Source organism: Vulpes lagopus, chromosome 3 (assembly GCF_018345385.1).
Source record: "Vulpes lagopus strain Blue_001 chromosome 3, ASM1834538v1, whole genome shotgun sequence".
NCBI lineage: Eukaryota > Metazoa > Chordata > Mammalia > Carnivora > Canidae > Vulpes > Vulpes lagopus.
The window spans coordinates 80,002,438-80,019,082 of record NC_054826.1 but is presented as its reverse complement, the minus strand read 5'-3'; the positions used below and the strand labels follow the sequence as shown (position 1 = coordinate 80,019,082).

General features: G+C 46.8%; 1 protein-coding gene and 2 pseudogenes across 2 annotated transcripts in view; 2 read left to right on the top strand and 1 right to left on the bottom strand.

Moving 5' to 3' along the window:
* Positions 1 to 8,572, bottom strand: part of COG2 (component of oligomeric golgi complex 2) — a 51,888-nt gene extending 43,316 nt beyond the window's left edge. Inside the window, exon 1 of one of the 2 annotated variants that reach the window (XM_041749255.1) lies at positions 8,369 to 8,572. In XM_041749255.1, the coding sequence (XP_041605189.1) occupies positions 8,369 to 8,440 (72 nt within the window). In that variant the 5' untranslated portion in view covers positions 8,441 to 8,572. The remainder of the gene's footprint in view (positions 1 to 8,368) is intronic. The other variant, XM_041749254.1, reaches the window with a different exon arrangement.
* On the top strand, positions 767 to 4,830 carry LOC121486355 (annotated as a pseudogene).
* Positions 8,573 to 10,902: 2,330 nt separating the features above from the next.
* Positions 10,903 to 11,909, top strand: LOC121486225 (annotated as a pseudogene).
* The last annotated feature ends 4,736 nt before the right edge of the window (positions 11,910 to 16,645 follow it).

Here is a 16,645-nt window from a genome sequence, read left to right as displayed (position 1 = left end):
CTCTGCCTGTGTCTCTGCCTCTCTCTCGCTCTCTGTGTGACTATCATAAATAAATAAAAATTAAAAAAAAAAAAAACTTGCCAAAGACTCAAATACTAGTATTCTTACCACTATAAAAATTACACAGAACTTTGGAAAGACCAAAATTCTCTAAGCTGCCAAGAAGTAAAACACTCCCCCCACCCAAATACAAGGAATTATAAAATCACCACCTGCCATCTCCACACAGAACCAGAATCCCCCCTGACACCAACATTCTGTATTTGAGAGGTACTAAGAGAGCACATGAAATTTATGATCTCTACCCTAAAACATTCCATTTCATTGAGACAAAAAACCAAAATAGTTAAGCCTACACACTAAATAGGGGTTGAAAGACATAAGAAGTCAGTGTGAGCTTGTGTGTATGTATTTCCAATCATTCTTGAAAACCAATGGACAACAGAGATGAAGAAATGCCCCTGTAATATCCCACAAATATTAAATATGTACCATGTAACTTAGGCTCTGCTCTAAGACCTGGGGACACAGCCATGATAAAGAAATACAAGGTCTCTGCTCTTAAGGAGCATATATGCTAATGCAGAAATGGAAAAATAAACATGAAAACAAACATATTAATGAAGAGTGAGCAAAGCTAAAAAGAAAACAGGACACTGTAAAGATGAGTGACAAAGGGTTTGTACTTTAATGTGGATGACCAAGAAAGACACTTATAGAACAATGACATCTGAGTTGAGATCCAAATGACACAAAGGAGCTAGCCATGGGAAGAGTGCCCCTGCTTAAGGAACAGCAGGTGCATAAAAATGTCCCTGGAGCTCTTCCCTCCCATCCCTGCCCTCAAATCTCTCACCCAGATAGGGGACAGGCAGGTGACATAGTCTCTCAAAACTCAAATTGTGTCTCTCAAACTCATTCTAAATCTTTATTCAGGGCAGCCCGTGTGGCTCAGCAGTTTAGTGCTGCCTTCAGCCCAGGATGTGATCCTGGGGACCCGGGGTCGAGTCCCACATCGGGCTCCCTGCATGGAGCCCGTTTCTCCCTCTGCCTGTGTCTCTGCCTCATTCTCTCTCTCTCTCTCTCTCATAAATAAATAGAATCTTTAAAAAAAAAAAAAAAAGATTTAAATCTTTATTCAGTGATTAAATTACTCAAGCTTCAGAAACTAAAAATATACACGAACGAGTTCTTTCCATCCATTTACAGATTATCTTTAAAGTATCATGAAATAGTAAGACTTAAATTCTAAGGAACTTCTAACATTTTAACCAATTTTATATCTAACTTCTTTTATATATATATATATATATATATACACACACACACACACACACACACACACCTGTTTGACATATTTACAAAAAGGCAAAGAAAACCTATATTCTATAAATTTATTCATCCAACAAATATTTGAGTACCTCTGTTCCAGTTGATTTCTTCTCTTTTTCTCTCCTTTCCCCTCAATTTAACACCAATCATAATCCATACAGGGTTTTAATTTACTTTTCCAACTTATTTTCTTGAGCTGTTTAGTACAGTTATCTGGTTAAAGTTCTAAGGACTGGTTGCATATTAGAATCACCTGAGGAACTTTTAAAAAAAAAAAACCCAAGGGGCACCTGGCTCGTTCAGTGGGTGGAGTGTGCAGCTCTTGATCTCGGGGTTATGAGTTCAAGTCCCACACTGGGTGTAGAGATTACTTAAAAATGAAATCTTAAAAAAAAAAAAAAAAAAAAGGAAAAGAAAAAGCCCAAATCCCAGTTTGTGATTAATTTGTTTAAATATTTAAAGAAATGTGATGCTAAATGCTATAAGACTAGTTAAATAACCAAAAGATGTATTTACATAATGCTTTTCTCTTAAATTTTGAACAAAGAAAAATTACTAATAATCAGTAACTCGGTAGGCCAGAAGTGCAACATTTTATTCAACTGATAAGTTTTATAACATTACAACAAGTGAATTAGAAAAGAAAAGAGAAACAAGAGTGTGGCATGAACATGGGGAAGCAAAAAAAAGTAGAAAGACTGTAACCATGAAGCAAATTTTAGCTCCAAGATCAGAGGCTTAAATAGGACAGATTACAATCTACAAAGAAAGAAAAGATCCCAGTGTACTCAAGGAAAGAAAGTCCCCCAACACCCTTCCTCCTTCTTCCAATATAAACACACTCTGGGCCACCTTGCCATATCCTGGTTACACTGACTTTATCAACTTCCCCTTAAAGCCAGACTTGACCTGGTAACAGTCAATGATGGGCTGTCTGTATGCCAAGTTATACACAGGATTTGTATAACTGTGTAATGGCTGAAACTGAGAAACTGGGGTAAAAGTACTGAGAGGCCCTAAGGATTGCCAAGGATCCAAGATTCGACTGATTACCATGGACACACAAAGGGTCCTATGCAGATGACTGCTTAGTACAGAGAGCCATTAGGCATCAGCTGACCTTAAACACAGGATCCAGAAGATCCCTGGAGTTCCCAGCATGTACACTTCTAACCATAGGTACAATACTGAGCAGATGCCAGATGATTACAGAGCCCCTTGGTTCTATCTTTTCTTAAAAGATAAAGCTCCTCAACCTTCCTTTAACAACTTTTTCTGTTGCCAGTTCATATAGCAATACTCTGTCACATGAATTATCCTTTACCAATTTGCTCTGTTATGAGTGGAGTATGGTTAAATACTCACTTTTTCATGTTGTTTTGAAACTACTATTCTGTATCACTTTAAATTTTGTTGCATCTTTTTATAAATCAGATGATTCCTTACATAAAAAAAAATAAAAAAAAAAATAAAAAGCAAGGACAATAAAAAACACATCTTTTTGCCAGAACCTCTTCTTACCAAGTGCCAATTAAATAAACTTTGTTTGATATTACATCTCTACCACCAAGGAAAGTATTTCACATAAGAAAATTTCTCTATAAAATGACATATAGCCTATATTCCATATTAGGCTTATTCAAATTTGATGATGATGATGTCCATCTCAAACTGATGCGGAAGAGAATAGAATCTTGTCATCAAGCTCAGAACCTACAAGGTAAGCACTCAGCTCCAGTGACACAAAGGGTGCTCCTACAAGCGGGGGGGGGGGGGGGGGGGGGGGGGGGGCAGGAGGGGCCACTGGGAAACAGTGGCTGACCAGCTTGCACGCTGCTGTCTGTGATTTGTAATTCTTCCCTCTTCCTTCTCTGTCAGCTGCTATCTCTTGATGCCATCAACAAAGTCCACATCAAACAGGTCAACTTTTCTCTCTGATCCTGTTTATTATACCTAAGCTACCAGCCAAGAGTCCAAATCGCCAGCTCTATTGGACTTTCTTCTCAAGTAAAAGGCAGCCTGGGCACCTGGCTGGCTCAGTGGTTAAGCGTCTGCTTTCAGTTCAGGTCATGATCTCAGGGTCCTGGAATCGAGCCCACATTGGGCTTTCTGCTCAATGGAGGAGTCTGCTCTCCCTCTGCCTCTGCCCCTTCCCCCCTCCTCGTGCTCAATCTCTCTCTTGCTCTCTATCTCAAATAAATAAACAAAATCTTTAAAAATAAATAAGTAAAGAAAGAAAGAAGTGACCCTACTGATAAAAAGCAGGCGCTCTGGCATACAGACTTTGTACCAGCTTTTGGGCTATTCTTAATATTCTTATTATCCCACTTCCCAAAGTTCCCACCAGTAGCCTCTAGAAAGGAACATGTTACAGCATGATTTCCCAGGACTGATGCATGGGGGTCAGGACATCAGGCCTGTGATTTGCCCCAACTGGCTGTGTGACTTTAGGGGAAGTTATGACACCCCAGTCTCCTTACCTGCAAACCAGAAAAACCGACCACTGTCTTTTTTTCACAGGAGCATAAAATGTCAAGAGCTGGAAGAGACTGCAAAGATCATGTAGATAAGCACTGCCTCATTATACTAATGAGGAAACCGAAGCCCAGAGGCGAGTGATTTGCCCCAAGCCACACACAAGCAGACAGCAGAGCTGAAAGTGGACCCACATCTCTGGGTCACAGCTACTCAACCAGCACAATGAGATCTGAGCAGCTGATCATTTTTCCCTTTTCCATGTTGTTAGTTAGAATGCATATTCCTTGAGAACAGAGACACCCTAGACACACTTCCTACAGTGCAGACCACGGACCAGAAAAAGACAAGGACAGGTGCAAGGAGACTGAGTCAGAAGCCTCTATGGCGTGATGGTGAGAGAGCACTGTGAAGGTACAAAAAGAGATAGAGAGAAGTAGATGGATATGAGAGGTATGCAGGATGTGAAATCCACAGGACTTGGTAACAGACTAGATTTTGGAAAGGTGAGAGAGGAGTTGACTCCTGAGTTTTCCAACTCCCAACTAGATGGTTGGTGGAGCATTTACTGAGATAGGCAATAGGATAAGAAAGCTGGTTTCCAGGGGAGGAGGAGCTCACAAATTCAGTTTTCAACATGATGAGATTGAGGGACCACAAACATATCCAAATCAGCAAGTTCAGTATATAAGATTGGTGCTCAGGAGGCATTTAGGCCAGAGACAGGAATCTGCCTCAGCTGCCTATAGGTGGTCACTGAAGCTGCATGAAGGGTCATCCAGGGAAAGGAGAGGACGTGTGACTGAGCCCATAACCAGCCATTTAATGGCTACTAGGAGAAGAATGATTATGCACAAAAGACAGACCAGAGAGGTATGACAAAAATCAGAAAGCAGTGCAGGGGGATCCCTGGGTGGCTCAGTGTTTTAGCACCTGCCTTCAACCCAGGGTGTGATCCTGAAGACCTGGGATCGAGTCCAACATCAGGCTCCCTGCATGAAGCCTGCTTCTCTCAATGCCTGTGTCTCTGCCTCTCTCTCTGTGTCTCTCATGAATAAATAAATAAAATCTTAAGAAATAAAAATAAATAAATAAATAAAATAAAGAAAGCAGTGCGGGACATTTGGTTTGGTGCCAGGTCCAGTAAGGAGACAAAAAAAGGTCTGCTGAATTGATTTACACCTGGCTAACTTGGTAAGAACTTTATTTAGAGGAACAATGAAGCCTTAAAAGTGAAAGGTGGAAAAAAAAGTGAAAGGTGAGAAAGTAAAGACAACCCTTGAGCCCTGGCTGTGATGAGCAAGAGTGACAGGGCAATACCTAGGGGTGGGAGGGTCCAGTGGAAGAGCCTAAAATAGGAGCATGTGTGCAAGCTGATAGAAGAAGCACAGGAGAGAGGATCCTAACAGGGTCCAGGGAAGGCAAGATGGCATGGCTGCCAAGCAAGGGTGAAAACTTAGCCTGAGGAGGGAGGAGAGCCCCTTCACATAACAGGCAAGGAGCAGAAGAAGGGTACAAATACAAGAATGGGACTGTGATTGGCAAGATGAAGGAGCTCCCTTTTTTTTTTTTTTTTAAGATTTTATTTATTTATTCATAGAGACACACAGAGAGAGAGAGAGAGAGGCAGAGACACAGGCAGAGGGAGAAGCAGGCTCCATGCAGGGAGCCTGACATGGGACTCGAGCCCGGGTCCCCAGGATCACACCCGGGGCTGCAGGTGGCACCAAACCGCTACGCCACCGGGGCTGCCCAGGAGCTCCCATTTGATGTCTGCTATTTGTTCTGTAAAACTGGAGATGAGTCACATGTTGAGATTTAAGGGAAAGGCTATGATGTCAACAGCACACCCATGTAAATGGGTCTAATTTATCTCTATCATGCCACTTTCTCTCCCCTACCAAGTCACTACCAATACCTTATGTGCTATTCACCTATAGTTGGCTGTCAATCCTAAGGATTTTTGTATTTTTAAGCTGACAAAGTATGATGTTGCCACCACCTCTGCACCAGGTGACTCTCCCCACCTGCCACTCCTGCATTGTGATCACCTACGTCTTTCACATACCTTTCCTCTCCTCTGTATTTCTCATTAGATCTCATAAAAACCACCGAAATAACTTTTTAATTCGTCTCCTGCCAACAGTCAGCTCCAGTGCAACAGATACGACCATGCAACTTCTTGCTTTAAACCTGACTGTACATCCACAATGAATCAACATCAACACAAATCCGTCACTGCAGTCTCCCCAAGGTACAATTGGCAGCCCCAGCCCATCTACTTTTCTACCTCCCCCGTCTCATTCCTGGGCACTCTTCCAGGCTCCAGCCACTGTGGACTAAGGGGAGATTCTGGGCACAAACGTTCTTCCTACCACCAGCTCAAGAACCAAAACTGTATCTCATCTATCTTTGTGCCATCATGTCTGGATCGCTGGCTGGCACCCAGTAGGTGATCAATGAATGCCTGTTTACTGAATGAGCAACTACCATTGCCCTACCAGGTCCACATCACATTGGGCGGACTAACGACACATTTCTCAGCAACGACTGGATTTAAATAATCTCAACTCTCCCAGTGAAAACATATTCTCTAACTTTCCCTCAGGTACAAAACCTCTCCAGTTACAAAACGTGTTAAATGAGACATATATGTAGACGTATAACCCCAACCGCAAGCTCTCCACTCATTGCTTCTGCCATGGAACTGCCAAGTTATAAAATGTCTCTCTGAAGGAAACACAAATTGCAAATGACCTTTATCTCTGGGCCTCACCTAGACAATCAACAACGTTTTACACAGCACAGCTGTTCTACGTACTTTCCTTCATCACATGAAGAGGTCACGTTCATTAGCACCACAAATTATCTGGCACATTCAAAAGCTTAAGAGCCATGAAAGAACAGGGAGTTGCTGGCATTCGAGCCAGGTTCCGGGTCTGCTCTCTCCCTACCTCTAAGTCCTGCTTTAGAACTTCTATTTTGAGATTTCTATTTTCTGAAGCTGCTTTGGCCAAAGGCATTCCGTCAGCTCAGAGTGAGAGAGATGGCGGGGCTAGTCAGGCTGAGGGAATGCCGGTGTCAGGCTCCAAGGAAGCTGAAGAAGTCGAAAGACGGACAAGCCAGAGATTTCTGTGCTCTGAGATTCAGGTCTGTGTGTGTGCTTCTTCTTCTTCCAGTGACCTCTCCCTGTCATGTACCTTTAGTTAACAAAGGGTTTCTGGATCAGTGAAGTCACGCTCTGCCCTCTTGCAAACATCCCATTCAAGTTACACCTGTCATTACAGTGGCTTACTGGAAACACCCCTGTGTAAGAACAAGGGTCCAGCACTCCTCGGTCCAGACAGTCCTACATGTTAAAAATGACACAGCCACACTGCAGAGGATCCAGATATAAACACTTCTCAAAGCCGGAGTCTGGGAGATGTGATCTGAATGCAAATACCAAAAAGGGACTAGTTGGTTAGCTCAAAAAAAGAAAAAAACATATTATGACTTGAAGCCGTCAAAAAATAAGAAATTTAAACTCCTTTCAAAACTTTTAGGTGCCTATAGAGCCGAGCTTTTAACTTTATCACACGAAACTAGCTACTAAGTGGTGTCAAAAATCCCAATTGTTGGGATCCCTGGGTAGCTCAGCGGTTTGGAGCCTCCCTTCGACCCAGGGCGGGATCCTGGAGACCCAGGATGGAGTCCCATGTCGGGCTCCCTGCATGGAGCCTGTGTCTCTGCCCAGCCCCCTCTCTCTCTGTGTGTGTCTCATGAATAACTAAATAAAATCTTTAAAAAAAAAATCCCAATCGTTAAACATAGATTTTTTTCTTGATGGTTTAAGTACAAGACCCAGAAGAATACACATAATAAGTAAACCAGAGTTCCTCCTAGCTCTGATTCAAATCTTGGACATTTTCAATACTGTGCCTGATGAACCTTTATTGCCAGTAAAATGTTCTCAGTTTGTATTTCCATTCTGTAAATTTATGTGCTACGATTATCGGCAGACCAGCCTCGAGTTCCCCTTAACGAAGGGAGGAAGCAGGGCACCGTCAGAAAAGGGGCTTGGATTGCTTCGCAGCACCGCAACAGAATCAATGAGTAAGGACCGCGGCCGTTTAAACCTCTCATTTCAGGGCCTCGAGACGAAAAGTCAGGCAAAAACTTTTGACTACGTGCCCTTCTCACCCGACCCGATGCCCGGGTAGGTACCCTGGCTGAGCTTCTGGGCGCCAGGCGCTGTCAGGCTGTCAGGCCAGGGGCCGGCGGTCCGACCCTAACGCAGTCGGGCCCCAGCGGGGACTTTTACGTTCAGCTCAAAACCACTCGCCCTGAGCTTTCAGGCCTTTTCGCTGCAAGTGCACGATCTCACACAAGCGCCTGCTCCGGGCTGCGCCTACAAACCTGAGGCCAAGAGACTCACTGCGAAGCGCAGTGAGGTCCCCGCCGAGGGCCGGTCCGGGCGGGTGCGCCCAGGGAGCGCTCGGAGAAGCCCGAGGGAGGCCCGGGGGGCCAGCGAGGGCAGGCCACCCACGCCCGGCCCGGGGAGCCGCGCCCCGGCGCGCACCTTCATGAACTCGTCCTTGTCGAAGCACAGCGTGTCCGGCCCCTTGGGCAGGTTCATCCTACTTCTGTCCATCCCGCCGGCCGCCGCCTCTCAGCGCAGACCGTCGAGCCAGGAGAAGACGCGGTAGGCTGCGCTCGCTGCCGCGGCGGCCGCGGCCACCGCCAGCTTCCACGGCCCGGCAGGCGCCGCTTCCGCCAACATGGCGGCGCCCGCGCCGCGGCCAATGAGCGGGGACGCCGCGGGCCCGCCCCCGCCTCCGCCGCCGCCGCCGCCAAGAGGGGCGCTCCGGCCGCCGCCGCTGAGCCGGCGCGCGGTGCTGCCACCGCGAGGCGGAGGGCGGCACTACGGCCTCGCGCGCCGTCCGGCCGGGCCGCCCAGGAGCCCGCGGGGCCCGAGGGGAGCCGGGGAGGGGACGCTCAGGGGATGCTCAGGGGCGCCCCCCGCCCCCGGCTCCACCGTTTCCACTGGAAAATCGGCCCGCGGGGCTGTTCCCCTGTCTCCTCCCCGACACTGCCCCGCGGGAAGCAGAGCCGTGGCGGGACGCTGGCCCTCCGGCTCGGAGGCCGGTGTCCCGGGCCCGCACGGTGCCGCGTCGCCCCTCGGGCCGCCGGGCCCTCGCCACCCGCCCAGCGCCGCCGACGGCTGTTCTCATCGAGGCCCGGGACGCGCACGTGCGTGTTTGTGGGCAGCCTCGGAGCGAGCGCCCCCCCCCCCCGGCGCTCCCTCCTCCCCCCACCCCGCGCTCCCTCCTCCCCCCCGCCCGGCGCTCCCTCCTCCTCCCCCCCCGCGCTCCCTCCTCCCCCCCCCCCCGCGCTCCCTCCTCCCCCCCCCCCCGGCGCTCCCTCCTCCCCCCCCCCCGCGCTCCCTCCTCCCCCCCCCCCGGCGCTCCCTCCTCCCCCCCCCGGCGCTCCCTCCTCCCCCCGCCCCCGGCGCTCCCTCCTCCCCCCCCCCGCTCCCTCCCCCCCCCCCGCGCTCCCTCCCCCCCCCCCCCCGGCGCTCCCTCCTCCCCCCCCCCCCCCCCCGGCGCTCCCTCCTCCCCCCCCCCCCCCCCGCGCTCCCTCCTCCCCCATCCATCCCAAATTTATTTTTGAGATTTTCTTTCTTCTTCCATTGCTCTCGGTCCCGCTGCCCTCCCCTTCCGTGTCAATGCCGTGGTCGAATGATGATTCATTTCTCTTTCTTCTCCTTTGACTCTGACATCTCAGCCCACGAAGCCCCCTGCACGCCTCCCTTCCTGCAGCCCCGGGCTGCTGCTCCCGGTGCTGTGTTCCCCTGGAGGTAGCATGAGCCCTTAGTAGTCCTTACAGAGGGATGGAGCAGAGGAAGACAATACCTTATAACTAGAGTCTTGTATTCGAGTCACTCCAAACCGGAAAGTGGTCACTTTTTAAAAAAAATGTCCATATAGAATCCGAAACAATATATTCCCTAGCAGTGGGCCTGGCAAGGCTTGTTGAAGAAAATATTACCAGCCGATACCCAGAGAATAAGGTAGATGAGAGGAGAGCTGGAATCTTAGCTGGAAAATCAGAATAAATTGCCAGGGGAGCAATTATGAAAAGTGCACTCTATGTCCCTGTCATGTTGGTTTGGGTATAGGATTGAAAGCCTCATTATTTGGTCTTTGCTCTTATTATGAAATTTTTTCAAACATACACAAGAGTATGTAAGGATCCCTGCTCTTCCATGTATGTACCCATCACTCTGCTTCACCAATCCTGTTTCATGTGCCCTCCTCCTACCATGCCCCCTGCAGCGCCACCCTATATAGTTTAGGGGGGGGAACATCTGGAATACATTTCAAAGTAAAAAATCCCAAACACCACATCATTCTCTGCTCCCCAAATACCTTGGTTTACACATCAAAGAAGAAGGAGAAGAGGAAGAGGAGGAGGGGAAGAAGAAGGAGTATAAGGAAGAGAAGGAGAAAAGATGAAGAAGAAAAGAGATTTCCTCACAAACCCACAAAGCCACCTAACAAAATCAATAAACCCTCAGACTGGCTCTGAGAGGCATGACTTTTAGCCCAAGGCCACGCGGTTAATAAGTGACAAGTGCAAACCCAGGCAGCGCAAACTGCAAAGCCCACACTCATCCAAAGCGCCAGGAGAGGAGGCGAGGATGCTGGGCAGACCAAACAAAGCTTTCTGGGAAGCCCTGCCTGCCCTACAAGTCTGGAGTTGAACTGTTTCTTACCTTCATTGTAATTCCCTTCTGAAATTATTGCTAGGCCTTTCGTAAAGACATGAGCCTAAACTTGTGCAGCCTGGTGTGCTAATCTTGCGGATGTTGAGGGATTAGGGGCCAATGAAGAATGAAGATTCCTGCTGCCTGCTCTTCTAAGAGTCAGTAGGGAACAACCAAGACCCCTTACAGTGGGCTGCTGCCTCTGAGCCCCAGGCTCCGGCAGTGGTGCCCTTAACCAAAGCCAGGAGCAACAGGAAAGATCCCATATGCTAATAGAACATCCTGGAGAGGCTCTCTGCTCCTCCCGGTTCGACAGACAGCCGCATCTTCTGGTGCAGTGCCAGCCGCGTCCCTGAGACACGATGGCGAAGGTCGGCGTCAACGGATCTGGCCGTATGGGGTGCCTGGTCACCAGGGCTGCTTTTAACTCTGGCAAAGTGGATATTGTCACCATCAATGACCCCTTCATTGATCTCAACTACATGGTGTACATGTTCCAGTATGACTCTATCCACGGCAAATTCCACAGCATGGTCAAGGCTGAGAACGGGAAACTTGTCATCCACAGGAAGCCCATCTCCATCTTCCAGGAGCGAGATCCCGCCAACATCAAATGGGATGATGCTGGTTCTGAGTATGTTGTGGAGTCCACTGGGGTCTTCACCACCATCGAGAAGGCTGGGGCTCACTTGAAGGGCAGGGCCAAGAGGGTCATCATCTCTGCTCCTTCTGCTGATGCCCTCATGTTTGTGATGGGCGTGAACCGCGAGAAGTATGACAACTCCCTCAAGATTGTCAGCAATGCCTCCTGCACCACCAACTGCTTGGCTCCTCTAGCCAAAGTCATCCATGACCACTTCGGCATCGTGGAGGGCCTCATGACCACCGTCCATGCCATCACTGCCACCCAGAAGACCATGGACGGCCCCTCTGGGAAGCTGTGGCGTGACGGCTGAGGGGCTGCCCAGAACATCATCCTGCTTCCACTGGAGCTGCCAAGGCTGTGGGCAAGGTCATCCCTGTGCTGAACGGGAAGCTCACTGGCATGGCCTTCCGTGTCCCCACCCCCAACGTGTCAGTTGTGGATCTGACCTGCCGCCTGGAGAAAGCTGCCAAATATGACGACATCAAGAAGGTAGTGAAGCAGGCATCGGAGGGCGCCCTCAAGGGCATCCTGGGCAACACTGAGGACTCCTATGACTTCAGTAGTGACACCCACTCTTCCACCTTCAATGCCAGGGCTGGCATTGCCCTCAATGACCACTTTGTCAAGCTCATTTCCTGGTATGACAATGAATTCGGCTACAGCAACCGGGTGGTGGACCTCATGGTCCACATGGCCTCCAAGGAGTAAGAGCCTCCTGGACCAACAGCCCCAGCAAGAACAAGAGGAAGAGAGGCCCTCAGCTGCTGGGGAGTCCCTGCCCCAACTTAATCCCCCAACACACTGAGAATTTCCTGACCTCCAATTTACATCCCAGACCCCGAGGAAGGGGAGGGGCTTGGGGAGCCCTACCTTGTCATGTACCATCAATAAAGTATACTGTACCCCCCCCCCAAAAAAAAGAACACCCTGGAGAGGACAAAGGAAAGACAGTAAAGTGAAACCTGCCTAGAAGACACTGCCCCCAATTTCCACTCTGATATTCAGTTGGTACACACCATTTCAGCCACACAAAGTTAGGGGCTATACTCTGGCCAGAGCCTGCTATGTGTCCCCCCTGCTGCCCTGACCCCTTCCAAGCTTCAGGATCCAGACATTAGAAAGGTAACACATGGCTGAGCAGGGGTCCTCTGGCCACCTTTAGATTGGTTACTTGTCTCACTGTTAAATATTTGTCTAGTGTTAAATGTTTGACTATGGTCTTTGGTGATAACACCTATTTCATAGGAAATAGGAGCTGGAATCCAGGAAACAGGAGCGGGAAGATTCCATTTGAAGGTAGATATGAAGCTTCTTATCAATGCCAGACATAATTGGTGGTCAGTATACCCTAATTTCTCCTCTCTTCTCTGATCTGTACTTTCCTTAAGAGGGATGAAAATTTAAGTTGACATGTTTTATCTTCAAGTCTCTTTCTATATTCCCTAATTTGTCTTTCTTGCCTTCATTTCACCCTAAAGCTTATGCCCACTACTTCCTTTCTAAGTAAATATTAACCCCCTTTGACTTTCTCTGGAAAATTCTCAGTTCCCTCTTTTCACTGGCACTGTGACAGGTCCTCATTTCTCCTTCCCACTCTTCTCTATTTATAGTTTTCACATTTTTGGTAGGTTTGCTACAGAACACTCAAAAATTGCAAAGAGAAATATTGTGCTCGGGAAATTTGTACGGGCATTTTCTCCAATATCATCCTTATGTTCTTCTGAGCCTCTCCTGAACTGTTGGACTAAAGCAGCCAACTCTTCCACCAGCAACCAGAGTCGTCCTTGTTCACTACTGTGGGAACAGAGGGTTTCCATTTTGAACTAAAGGCTGAGCATATAGTCTGGTGGTCTTCATTGCCAGGAAAGCAGGTGCAGGGTGAGCGGGGCATGGAGACAGGCATCAGGGGGGAGGCCTCCATGTGACTGGGAAAGCTCACAATGAGCCAACAGGGCCATTTCAACATCTTCTGTATTTTAGCTATACCTTGTTTCATTCCAGAGTGGATTTGAGGTCATTTGGTTTGATTCTTAAATGTTTCCCATTCTGGGGCACCTGGGTGGCTCAGTGGTTGAGCATCTGCCTTTGGCTCAGGGCATGATCCCAGGGTCCTGGGATCGAGTCCCGCATCAGGCTCCCCCGCAGGGAGCCTGCTTCTCCGTCTGCCTATGTCTCTGCCTCTCTGTGTGTGTCTCATGAATAAATAAATAAATAAATAAATAAATAAATAAATAAATAAAACCTTTGGGATGCCTGGCTCGCTCAGTGGTGGAGCATCTGCCTTCTGCCCAGGGTGTGGTCCCGGAGTCCCCGCATGGAGTCCAGCATCGGGCTCCCCACAGGGAGCCTGCTTCTCTCTCTGCCCGCGTCTCTCATGAATAAATAAATAAAATCTTTAAAAAAATTTTTCATTCCAACTAGAAAACAGATTAATCCGAGGGCCTCCCAAATTCTGCTTCATCTCTCTAATCTTTTTTTTTAATATTTTTTAAATTTTTTTTAAAATTTATTTATGATAGTCAGAGAGAGAGAGGCAGAGACACAGGCAGAGGCAGGCTCCATGCACCGGGAGCCCGACGTGGGATTCGATCCTGGGTCTCCAGGATCGCGCCCTGGGCCAAAGGCAGGTGCCAAACCGCTGCACCACCCAGGGATCCTTCATCTCTCTAATCAATTAGTATCCCAAATCAGGTATGATAGTACCAGAACATTCTTCCATGTGTATTTTATAACAGACTGACATTTTACCAGGTTTTTTTCAAACTAATAGGAATGGGATAACCTTTTCTTAAGTATTACAGGGAAAATCATGAAAGACTCTGAAATGAACCTAAGAGATCATAGTGTCTTCAAAGGGAAAACAGGTGTTGTCTCATGTACCCTTCTGGGCTAACTGATCCTATGGGATATTCTGTGCCTTTCTAGTCTTTGAGCTGCTTTGAAATTCTATAGATCGTACATGATTGATATGGATGCAAATAATCTTGCTTATGGACATGCAAATGAATTTTATCCACTGAAAGGACAGTTGACCCTCTCTTTCCTTTGGTAGAAGCCAGTTCAGCACCCATTTGCATTCTATTTGCATATCTATTTGCATCTGTCAAAGCAAATTCATTTAAGTATTATTGATTATATACATGTCTGCATTTGAGATTCTCGCTTGAAGTGGTGGTTACATCTCAGGGTGGTTTGCATCCTATGAAAGGATTCTGGTAAATGAAAAGGGCAGAGAAATCAAATCAGAGTGAGTTTTAGAATTACCTTTTGCGTGGCCTGCGCTATGCCAGTGGGGAGAATGAATGAAGCTCAAGCCCCAGGATCTGGCCCTGAGGAGCCCCAATAATCTGTGTAGACATTGTCATACCTGACAAGTGTACATTACTTTTTCCCGTCAGTGTTTCTCAGGGTTCAGTTAACCAACCTTTCTCTTCCATGCTACCCTCTCCTGTAGTGATATCAACTGTGCCCTTGGCTTCAGTTCCCATTTACGATAGAACACTTCTCCCATTGTATCACCACCATCTGTTTCTTTCCTCCCCACCAGACTCATGTAACCAACCACTTACTTGTGCTATTTCACTCTGATGTCCTATACACCTATACCCTCATATCCCCTGAGCCTCAAAACTCAGAATGCTCAAAACTTGATTTATTATCTTTTCTGGAAGGCTTGCTTATCCTGCTTCATTTTGCTACTTTAAAAATGGCTCTACCAATGCCAGGTGCATATACCAGAAATCCAGGAATCAATCATATGACTGAGCCTACCTGTTGTACTTTAAAACCCTTGCCCACAAACCTCCATGGATACTCAACACTGACTTCAAACTCCCTTGTCTCTCCAGTGGGTTTGCTTTGCCTCTAATGATGACTAATTTCACACCTTCAAGACTTGCCTCAACAACCCCCAGCCTCTCCTTTTCTGAACAATGTCCTTTCACTCTCAGCTCATGTCCTAGTGTCACACTTCGGAGGGGGGGGGGAATAAAAGCCACTTATGCAGAAATTCCCTTTTCTTACCACCTTTAAATCACATTTATACCTGCATTTGTATCCATTTTTATTCGTTTTTAAACATTCACTCAACAAATATTTAGTAAGTACCTACTATGTGCTACACATTGCCCTGAGTGTTTGTAAACTTGTGGTGAACAACGCGGAAAAGTCCCTGGCATCCTGGACTTTAGATGGTAATTGGAGAAATGTACAAGAAACAGAGAAAAGAAAAATGTGAGCTGAAGACAGAGCAGGTTTATTGAGAAGAGCAGAAAGAGACTATTCCAGGGGAGCATGTGCCCACTGGCTATAATTCACCCAGTGGGGCCTCCCTCCCATGTTTGGGATTTATTCCCTCCAGCCTTTGCCAGGATTCCACTCCCAGTGTTAACATCAAGGTCTCCTTTCCAATGGATCCTTCCAATCAGCATATAAATAACCTTTGTCTCAAAATAAAACAGACTTCCTTTGACTTTACATCTTCCTATAGCCACCTCTATATTTCTTTCCCCATCTCATTCCTAGCATAACTTATAAAATATTTGTCTATACCTGTGGGTACACTATTAGGGTACCATGTCCCCAAGGATACCTGAAAAATCTTCAAAGAATCCACATGTGCAGATCATTTTAAGGAAGTCCATTTTCAGATCCAAACACCATCTATACTCTGTAGTATAAATGATATGCCCAAGAATGGGTCTGATATCATGATACTCTTCTCACTTCCTCCCAAATCTTATTAGCGTATGACTTGGGCTGATACCAAACTTGAAATTATTGGTTTTGTTTCAAGTAACATCCTTCAGTGGGTAATCTTGGGGCTCCACCACTAGGGCTTCTTCTCCTTGTTAAGGTTGAAGGTTAGCATTGGAAAGAGGGTATTTGGGTTGATGTTGAAGCTCTAAAATCAGAAAAACAACCAGTTTGGGTTAGTGACACGGATTCCTCTATATTTAAGTTAAATTATATTTTTTTAGAAACATAATAGGGAAAAACACAAGTAAGCATTTTAATGATGTCGTTTCATTCCAGTGTAGTTTGGTAAGTAAAATAACAGAAAACTAAGTTGTTCTTCCTTTAAAAAATCAAATTGTAGCAGGAAAATTGTATTCCAATGAAGTCAATCCTTTCCTGTTTCATTTTTTTAATGTTTAATATTTTCAATGTCTAGTTAATAAAATATACATAAACTGCAATGAAACATTTATGATTAAAAATTTCAGATGTCAACTTACAAATGTGCAAGGTGCATGAATTCTTGTAGGGGGTTTGTGCATCATACACTCCTAGTATTAGAAAACATGGACATACACTTGGCATTTCTAGGTTCTCACTTCTCTACTGCACTCTTAGTCACGTGGTTTCTCTTCCTACCATTCTGGACCTATACCCTCAGCTTGCTTCTCTGACGTATCTCTGCACCTTAAGGAGCTTGATTCTGG